The sequence below is a fragment of the Gossypium hirsutum genome, chromosome D11 (genome assembly GCF_007990345.1).
Source record: "Gossypium hirsutum isolate 1008001.06 chromosome D11, Gossypium_hirsutum_v2.1, whole genome shotgun sequence".
In the NCBI taxonomy this organism is placed as follows: domain Eukaryota; kingdom Viridiplantae; phylum Streptophyta; class Magnoliopsida; order Malvales; family Malvaceae; genus Gossypium; species Gossypium hirsutum.
In genome coordinates this window covers 13272553-13282628 of record NC_053447.1, presented here as the reverse complement: position 1 = coordinate 13282628, position 10076 = coordinate 13272553, and the positions used below count along the sequence as shown (strand labels likewise).

General features: G+C 35.5%; 2 protein-coding genes across 2 annotated transcripts; one reads left to right on the top strand and one right to left on the bottom strand.

The window, feature by feature from the left end:
• The first annotated feature begins 142 nt into the window (after nt 1-142).
• Nucleotides 143-3861, top strand: LOC107924104 (CDT1-like protein a, chloroplastic). Its single transcript, XM_016854396.2, has 7 exons — nt 143-638; nt 715-834; nt 951-1185; nt 2096-2926; nt 3152-3353; nt 3441-3531; nt 3647-3861. The coding sequence occupies exons 1-7, from the start codon at nt 232-234 to the stop codon at nt 3702-3704; spliced, it is 1944 nt and encodes a 647-aa protein (XP_016709885.1). The 5' UTR covers nt 143-231; the 3' UTR covers nt 3705-3861.
• A 3584-nt stretch (nt 3862-7445) lies between these two features.
• Nucleotides 7446-9350, bottom strand: LOC107923275 (WAT1-related protein At1g43650). The gene is made up of 7 exons (XM_016853485.2): nt 9135-9350; nt 8953-9015; nt 8714-8830; nt 8388-8616; nt 8132-8293; nt 7872-8023; nt 7446-7762 (listed from the first exon to the last, which is right to left on the bottom strand). Exons 1-7 carry the CDS (start codon nt 9329-9331, stop codon nt 7612-7614), a joined length of 1071 nt encoding a protein of 356 aa, XP_016708974.2. The 5' UTR covers nt 9332-9350; the 3' UTR covers nt 7446-7611.
• Nucleotides 9351-10076: the final 726 nt, after the last annotated feature.

Here is a 10076-nt window from a genome sequence, read left to right as displayed (position 1 = left end):
TTTAACTTGTTGGGCCTCTTTTGGTTTCTGGATAATTTCGTTTTGGGTCCTATGGGCTGATTTTAATAAACGAAAACCGGTGCCGAATATCATACCCCTGCTTTGCTATATAACCGTTTGCTCATCTAACCGTTAACGCAACTCTCCAAACAAGCCTTAAAGGAAGCCGCGGGACGCAACGAATCAATTTGGCGGGAATACACGTGTCAAGCTTCGGTAGGTGCTCCATCTATGGTTTCCCGCCAGGACAAAAACCCTCTTATATACTCCCATCTTCATTTCCTCCGCCGTAAAGTACACTCTCAACGCTCCCCTCTTTTTCTATTTCTCTGTAAATTTTCAGCTATGAGCTCCTCCGATTCTCTCAAATCCACCCCTCTGAAACCGAAAGCTTGTCTCAGTCTAACCTCGAAATCGCCCGTTTCCAAAACCCCAGAAAAGCACTCCTCCCAGCTCCCCAACCGTGCTCGTAACCGTGGGGTCGCCCTCTCCATCAAGGAGATCCGGCAAGTGGCTCAGAGCCGGCCTAAACCTCCGACCGACCAGACCAAATCGGCCCGAAAACAGATTTTATCCTGGCCCAACGAATCTCCTCCACCCAAAACCTCCGGTGGCCGTCCTGATAAACTCCCAGAAAAGTAAGTCAGTCTCTCACTACACCCTGTTTTATTTCTTTTTAAAAGCATGATTATTGATTGACAAGTTTTGAAACAGGTACGAGATGTTGTGCGAATTTTTCAATAGCTTAGATTCTGCAATCCGGCTACTGAGATCGAAGGGGTCAATGCCAACTTTTACTAATATCAGCCCCAAAATAGAGTGCTTAACTGATAGGTAAGTTCACCTAAATCATGTCAGTTAGTGCTGGTTAATGGCTTTGTCCTTTTCAAGTTCCGGCGATTTGTTTTATTTGGGTATTTTATCTTTTGGGGTTTTATGTTGTTTAATAGGAGGTTTACATACTGTCACTTGGCCCAATTGAAGCATGTTTTGCCAGAGGCGATTGAGATAAAGAGGATGCTTGTCTTCGATGAGAAGACTAGTTGTATGAAACCAGATCTCCATGTTAGCATCATTATGGATGCGATTGACTGTGGGGATAACTCAAAATCTGAGACTAAGAATATGAAGTTAAGGAAGGTTTTTCGAGATCGGCTTGCAGACTATATCAAGGCTCATCCTGAGGTATTTTTTTTTTAGTTTAGTAATCTTTGATTGTGCATAGAAGTAGTTTGCTGTTATGCATGCTTATATATCAATTGACTGTGTTAAAAAATTTGGAGCACAGAGTTGGTTTTAGTTCTGAAACATCTAGTTGGGTTTCAAACCTATAAGCTTGAGGTTTGCTAGCTATAAGATTAAGTTGTGGAACTTTATTGTTCCCTATGTGAAGCTTTACACTCTGTCGAGGATGGTGGAAAAGCTCTTAATGAAAGGACCAATGATTGGTTCTAAGCAACTGCAAGTATTAATACCTGGTTGTAATAGGCCTTCAATTGAAACAAACATATGTTTTCCTTTTGTTAGAAAGATTACCTTTCGAATCTGTTTTAGGATCCAGTGATCTTCTTACTAAAAAGCACAAACTACCAGAAAAAAAATGAAGAAAATTCAAGAAAGGTTAGGGATTATGAAGCTGTTCATTTAGAAATGTCAGAGACTGGTTTTTTTGTAGCAGTGACCACCTGTTAGTAATGGTGCTTGATCTGTGCATATCGCTTTATTGGATGAAAGCCTTATTTGTATGGAGAAGTGAAGGCCTTTTTATCAGACTAGTCATTCTGAAGCTATTCATTTGTAGCATTGATTGCTTCCTAATTAGAATGAAACCTAAATCACTTTATGTTGCTCCCAGATGAAAGCTTTTACTTAAAAAATAAAAGCTCGCAGTAAAGTCCAACGGCTAGTTTTATTCAGCAATTTAACAAATTAATATGTTCACAATAGGCTTAAGTTAAAAGTAAACATGCAGTACCCTTGGGAACCCACATTTTAAATATCCGGTGCTCTGGAAGCTAAAAATCTAATGCTGTTCTAACCTCTTTTTTTTTTTTCAATTATCGTGTTGGGTTGACTTAAATTATTGTGCTTCCAGGGTGATGAAATTCCAGAAGAGGATCTCCCAGAGCCATTCAATCGGTCAAAGAAGAATATACAAAAGAACATGATCAAAGGACCTATTTCATTGTCATCTGATGCGTCATTAACTGATACAATCATGGAGCAACAATCTGTGGCTGCGAACGATGAAGTTGTTCAAGAGGAAGCACAGCCACAGCCATCGAATCACACAAAACCCAATTCAAAACTAGCTTTGGAGACTTTACCTGGTTTAGTTAATCATCTGCAGCCTGTGGTAGCATCACATGTATCTCGGTCGTTTAGAAAGCGCTTCTCCCTGAAAACCACAAGCAAAGTTCAAGAAGCTGTCCAAAAATGTTCAAATTTTCAAGGTCCGGAGATATGTGCTAACAGATCTGCCTCCAGTGATGAAACTACCTTTGCTCCAACTCCTTCCCCAACTAAATTTATATCTAAACCAACTACCAGCAAGACACATCCTAAAAATTGCCTCCCTGCAACTCCAGTCAAAGAGTTTAATCCATTTAAAACAGAAGATGAATCCCCGATAAAAGCTGGCTGTATTCAGTCCACTCCTGTGAAACTTGCTTCAACTCCTGCTAGGCTGATGACTGCCACACCTACCTTACAACCGCAGAAGAGATGTTACATGAGCCCAGATGAAGTTTCTGCTACTTCATCAAACAAGTTGGTACGCCGACCACCACGTACCAGGTCCTTGAAATTTGACACTCCTATGAAGGAAGAGATGGATGTTGATGACACGCAAGAGATGGCAGGCAAACCAGTTGATAATAACAAAGATGATATTCTTTCCATTTTGCCTGAAAGCCTTCGACATTCAGTAAGCCCACTATGAATTCTTTTTGCTATCATCATTTTTAGATCATGAATTCTGCATGCTTTAGTAACTACTCTCAAGTAATTAGTCACCTACTCATGACTTACCGGATAAATATCATTTAGCTATTTTCTAGTTTCTACTAGATATAGTAATTCCATCTGAAATGAGCCATCAGCCTTGGTTGCAAGAGTAAAATGCTTAGGTAACCGTTTATTATCCCTGCAGATAAGGGAGAAAGAGAGGAAAGCGTTGGAGGAGCAAGATCCAGCAATCTCACAAGCAAAGCAACGGCAACGAATGATTGCTTGCCTACCTAAGCTCTTCAACATGATTCACTACCTATTCCAGTCCATAAAGCGCTCTGTTATTACTAAAGAGGAGCTTATGCACAAAATAATTGCTGGCCATTGTGATATTGTTGATAGAGGTAAGCCTTTTTACTAAAGAGGAGCTCATGATATTTGTCTGGATTATGAAACGTTAGCTGAATTATGTCTTGGCTATGCTTTCACAGGAGAAGTGGAAGAGCAGTTAAAACTGTTACAAGAGCTAGCTCCAGAATGGATATATGAAAAGATGGCCTCTGCTGGGGATTTACTTGTTTGGTGAGTCTTTAACTCATTTGACATGGTGATATGATTGTTCACGTGTTTTATTACAAAAATCCATGATAAAAAATGCTTCTAATCCATCAAACTTGTGTTATCTAAATATTTGCAGCATCAATAAAGTATCAAGTCCTGAGTCAATACGAATGCGTATCCAGGAGGCAAAATGAGTGGAGAATCAGTGCTCTGTTTCATTAAATTATTCATATTGACAACTGGAGGTTGAAGTTCCTGTCTAGGTTTTTAGCTTTTTGTACACTAGTTATGTGTATGTATTACCGTATTTATATTTGTAGAAAGATCGAAAGAAGCTACAATTGACTTTGATCCACCGTGTTTATAACCAAATTTATCCATTTCCTTTTTAATATAAAAATATTTAAAAATAATGAATGATATAAAATATTCATGGGCTTCAATAATATTTTTATTATTTATTATAATGATAAAATTTTTGAAATTTTATAATTTTCAAATATAGCATATCTATCTATTATAGTGGAGACAAAACATGGTGAAATTGAAACAAGATAATTTTTTGTTGATTCCGTATGGACAACATATCTAAATAGATAAAATACTTGATTGGATTATGTTTTGTTACTATGCTTGAAATCGAAAAAAAACTCAGCTGATGTATATAATTGGAGTACAAAACCAACTAGATTGAAGAAAATGGCAATAAAACAGAGTGAAGTGCTTTGTGTTAAAAAAAAATGAAGTTGTTCGAATAAAATTGGACACATCTCTTACACTGCCTCCTTTCCTCTTCCAATTCTGAAGCAGATTGCTGTTCCTGGCCTGGAGTCTTGATGTTAATCTGATCTCTTTCCTTTCCCCAAAATGGTATCTTGAGTGCTTCTGTAGACATTTGTGGTTGGGATGGAAGTATGAAAGGAACCATGGGTTTTTTTTTTACCTGCCCGCACGTAGATTTTCACCCAGAATAAAGTATGCTGAGAAAGCAACCATAACTTTGGAAAGGGGAATAAACACAGTGACAAAGACTGGCTTTTGCTTTCATGCACCAAAACTGAAGGAAAATAAATATACCAGAGCATACAATACCCTGGAATATTCAAATTTCAAACTACCAGGCTCAGAACAATGTTTGGAACAAATATACCAACACGTTTAAAATATTGGATCAGCCACGAAATCAAATTACATACAGAATATGTAACCGCCCACATCTTCATTTGTGCTGTAATAACAGTGCCCCTCCGATACAGTTCATCCATGCTGTTGTGCAGGATATTTCTTCAAAGTAACTGCCTACAACGTTCACATGCATTTTTTTATATTGAGGAGAATTTCCAACATCTTTCTAGTCACTTCATTTTTGGGCTTCTTAAATTTCAAAATATTCTAATTACTCAAACTATATCACCCATCCTCACCTCACATGTCACATTTTAGTATTCTTTTTCCCACCCTCTTTTTATTCTTTCTTTCATTTTCTTTTCTTTTCTTTTCTTTTTACAATAATAAATAAAATAAACGTAAAAAAATTTGATGTATTACCTTTTTTTTGTATTTAATAAATAGATAAAAAAATACAAAATATATATCTTAAGTATTTTTATGAGCCAATAAAATTTATTTGTTTTTGTTTGTAGTTTAAAGAAGAAAATATTGCAAAAAAAAAATTAAAATATAATATATAAATTAGTTCAATATTTTGAAAATATATATTTTTATTAAAATATTAGTTTAAATTATTATTTCTTTTTTTGTATTTATTCATATAAAATAAAAAGGGAAAAAGGAAATTGCTGTACAATTATTATTATTATTATTATTATTATTATTATAAAAAAACTTAATATTTTTTTTATTTGTATTACTTTTTAAAAAGTAAAAGAACAACAAAAAAATTAAAGTATAAAAAATATATATTACAGCTTAACTGACATCAAATAGAAAATAGAAAGTTAACGAAATGGCCAGTGGCAGTGCATCGAACGGTAGAGATAATTCGAAGACTCGATTAAAATGTTGGAAAGTTTAGAGATGGAAGTTAAAATTTGATCATAGTTGAAGGACATATGGTGCAACTAATCCTTTTCTCCTACACAGTAAAAAGGAGCTACTAGTTTTCTTCTGGGCAAAGAAGAGGTCACTAACAACTGGTTAAAAAGCGATCACCTGCATTATGTACCATAGAGCCCATGATATGCAACTAGCAACAGTCAAAATTGACCCTTTAACCATTCTCATGCCCAGAGGAAAGTCTTTTCAGCTGAAGCGGGGCAGACCACAAGCTGTGGAATGCAGATCCTTTATACAAAGTGATGATGGTGACCCCAGTCTACGATGTTAAGGTCCCAAGAATTTTAGCTATCCCTTGACGGCTTCTTACATCGACTTCCTCCATCATGTGTCAAATACATGAAGAAATTTAATGATAATAATAATAAAGGATTGGTGATATGGAATAAAGAGTCTTATCTACCTGAGTATGATGGCAATCACGAAAGTCAAAGAAGACAACCACAGATGCAAACGAATGTTGGAGAAGTGCATCTCAAACTTGCAAAGTAGATGTTCATGGTTAAGCCGACGCTGTCCTTCCAGCCAGGAGGGGAGGGGGAATAAGAACCAAATCCGTGAGTGTTTCTAGTTTTATGGAAATAAATCTTTTTAAGTCAATATTGGAATTATCAAAAAGCATAACAGCCTACTCTACCCTATGAGAGAGAGCAAAAATAACTCTAGAACCAGTGCTCGTGTCATCTTTGGCCTTGATATTCTGGAGGACAAAAAGAAAGATATCAGTTTGACAATGAACAGTGAAGGAAAATGACGGATTTCATGGTGGAGGAATATTTTGCACCCTCCTTTCCAGGAAATAGGCAAAAGGAGACATGACCAAGTCGGCGATGATAAACCGATAAGTTACATAAGGATGAGAATTTAGGCCCTCACTGAATGATGCTTCCACAATGAAGTAGGAATTGTATAACTTATCTGAGCTGCAACCATACTCAGGTGCGGCATATATCTTGCAAACCTCACCTTTAATGCGCCCAATATGTCATATTACTGTGTGTTAACTCAAAAACTCTCTTTTCTCCGTTCTCTTTGCTTATAGGTGGAACAGACATATACAATTGACCCAACCACCAAAGGTTTTATTCTTATAGAATTATAAGCTTATTATATCACATCAACAAGTTTCTGAGGACCCGTTATGATATATATATGTTTGAATATATGAGTGTGAGGGGTTTTTAATAGGATAAAACATAAAGGTTTTTAGGCCCAAACAAATAATAACTCAAATTGAGTGTGAGTTTTACAAATATGTAAGAACCTAATCTCGTATCAACAAACTCTAAAAATTGATTATGATACAGATGTAAAAACTTAAACTCATATTTATGAATTTTTGAATCAAAACAGACAACATGTTAGATACGAGTCACTGTATGTAACCCGTGCGTGTAGAGCATCATGTTCTTATTAAATTCTTATATAGAAAACTAATAGCCGACTCAACAAAAGTGGAATGGAGAATATTGAAAGAGCATATATGTTTCTTTTTTATAAGACATTCAGGATTTCTTAGTATGTTTTCCTTTTTATATTATTAGGTCTCCATTTCGAATATTGTCAAAAGCTTCGAATATAAGGAATAATAAACCAAATTTACAAGTTGTAGAATGTGCATTGAAGTGTAAGCTGCCAAATTAAGTTATTTCAATCTAGGATTGTGACCCTAAACTCCATTGAAATAAACCAAACAAGGGAACATAGCATCTTAGCATCTTTTCATATATAGCTATGAGCACTGATATCTCATCTTGCGAAGATAAGTTTTTTAGTGTTAGAATAATTTTGTGTAGGAAAGTAAAAAAAAAAAAAAAAGAAAGAATAAGTGAATGATTTTAGCAACTTGGAGAACTATATTAGTAAATGATAACCCTTCTTTTTTAATAGGAATTGAAATGGTTTTACATAGATTGCTGTTGCCGTAAACCCCACAAAACACTAAATTCTTATACAATTTGTGATTACTGAAAATGACAAATCAATTTATTTTTCTATGCCAATTCTAATATTCTCTGATGTCCTTCATGGTTCCTCTTTTACTGCCGAAGCTACCTCCTCCTTGTCGGCTACCTTTATCTCCTCTAGCTCTTGGCCCTTGATGTAAGATTCATCTTTTTCTTTGCCCCACAATAGCAAGTATAAGCCTATGATAACAGTGACTCCACCTAGTATGCTGAGCAATGAAGTCAAAGAGAATTAATGAGCATATGATCCATAGTTCTTTGCTTTTACAACCTTTTAACTTGTTGAATTGCCATTTCTATTTTTTATTCACTTCTTACCTGCCTGTATACAGTTTTTCACCGAAAACGAAGTATGCTAGAACCGCCACTATAAGTGTTTGAAGAGGATTAAACATGGAGACAAAGACTGGCCCTTTCTCCTTCATGCACCATAGTTGAATGAAGATGACAAGCCCCGAGCCAATAATTCCCTGCCATATTCATTTTCATCCTAGCAGGCCTTAGACTAGAATTTGGAATATATATATATATATGTATGTATGTATATAAACTGTGGTAATGGCTATGAAGTTACTTACACAATATGTAATGGCCCAAAAATCAATTCCGAACATTTTGACAGACCAAACACCCGGTTCATGTTGTACTAAAAATGCAAAAACAGCTGATTGTGCTCCCCCGATGAAGCTAATCCATGCTGTGAGTGACATTTGTGCTGGATATTTCCTCATAGTAAATGTCTACAAGGAATAAATATAATTTTTTTTAAGATAAAAGTTAAGAGATAACTATTACAATCACCTTTTAGTTTTTAGAGAATATATAACCCGTTACCTGCATAATGTACCATGCAGACAATGTTATGCAGCTAGCAATAGTAAGGATTGACCCTTTAACCCAATTCTCATGAATAGAAAGTCTTTTCATGTGAATCGGAGTACCCCACAAGTTCTGCAGTGCAGGTCCTTTGTATAAAGTGATGATGGTGACCCCTACCAATGATATGAATGTTCCAAGGATTTTGGCCATCCCACGATGACTCCTTACATCAACCACCTCCATCCTGCATCAAGATTATGAAGAATATTGTTCCATGAAATCTCCTTTTTTTCAACTGTTTATAAACTTTTAAGAATACTTATGGATTCCTAGTCTCAAACCTCAACAAGATGGCAATTAGAAAAGTCAAAGATGAAACAGTGTTGAACACTGCTGCCACGAACGTTGGTGAAGTGCACCTCATACTTATAAAGAACATGATGAAGGTTAAACATATCCTGTTTTCCATCATTAGGAAAAATATGGTAAGAAAAATTGTAGTGCTTTTAATTTTATGTACAAAACCTTTGAATTTCATTAGCATTACGTAAAAGTGAAAGAGTCGTGATATAGTGCCTACCCCATGAGAGAAACCAAAAATATCTCCAAAAACATTGCTACTGTCAGCTTTGGCCTGGATTTTCTGCAAAAGAAAGTTAAATCAATTAGGCAGTGTCTAACCGATTTGTTTAAAACAAGTTTGCTCATAACTTAAAAGGGTACAACAAGGTGGAAGTATGGGTAAGTGTTTGCAAAGCCAACCTTTCAAGAAAATAGGCCAAAGGAAACATAAGCAAGCCGGCTAGTATAAATCGATAACTGACATAAACATAAGTGTTTAGCCCTTGATTGAAGGCAGCTTCTGTAATGAAATACACAATTGCAGACAAAATTTGCACTAGAACCATGCTTAGATGGTGCTTATAGCTAGCAAAATTTGTCATTAATGTGCCTGCCATATTTTTTGGTTGGGTTACGATGTCCATGCTGCTTCTTTCTCTTCGCTTATAAATAAAGCTCCAAAGGCATCTAGAAACTGTTGCTGAAAATGATATAAAATTCTGTCGCACTGCATATAGATATGCTCGGGATATATAATATACATATGCTTGGGTGTTTTATCTTGTAAGAATAATTTTTCTGCGTGAAATTTTGTGGTGCAGAATGCCATATGCAGTTTTTAATTAATGGCTGCGCCAATGTCCAAGGATTAAAATTAATAATAGAGTATCCTTGTTTAAAAAAAAAAAACTGGGATTTGTATTATTTTAGCTAACACTGAAAGGTACAAATATGTAAAGAAAAAAATATATATGAACAAGCAAGAATTAATTTTCCCATTAGAGCAAGTGTAGTGAAAAGCCTATAATAAAAAAACGTCAAAGAATTTGAGCTAAACCAAACAAAGTAAAAAAAAAAAAAAAAAACTGTTACATCAGGAGGATTAGTCTGTAGTAAAAGGGACATCAGAAGATGTTAGTATCATTCATTGGTATAGCCTTTTAGTTACACTCGTCATCTTGCAAAGTGAATTCTGAAGTGCTTAGAATAATACCGTGTACAGCAAGCCTTTTTTTTTTTTTGGGGGGGGGGGGTGGTTTTTTGACAATCTATGTATCCTCTTCAATGGATTTGAAAAGTTTAGAGCACTACTTAGGTAATGATTATTAAAATGTTAATAAGTAAATATTCTTCAAATCTCTT

Coding starts and splice junctions, on each gene's coding strand:
- LOC107924104 (XM_016854396.2), top strand. CDS start 232: ATGGTTTCCCGCCAGGACAAAAACCCTCTTATATACTCCCATCTTCAT. Junction 1,186..2,095: donor ATATCAAGGCTCATCCTGAG/GTATTTTTTTTT, acceptor TTGTGCTTCCAG/GGTGATGAAATTCCAGAAGA. Junction 3,354..3,440: donor TTGTGATATTGTTGATAGAG/GTAAGCCTTTTT, acceptor ATGCTTTCACAG/GAGAAGTGGAAGAGCAGTTA.
- LOC107923275 (XM_016853485.2), bottom strand. CDS start 9,331: ATGGCAGGCACATTAATGACAAATTTTGCTAGCTATAAGCACCATCTA. Junction 9,016..9,134: donor TTGGCCTATTTTCTTGAAAG/GTTGGCTTTGCA, acceptor TTTCTTTTGCAG/AAAATCCAGGCCAAAGCTGA. Junction 8,831..8,952: donor TTTTTGGTTTCTCTCATGGG/GTAGGCACTATA, acceptor GATGGAAAACAG/GATATGTTTAACCTTCATCA.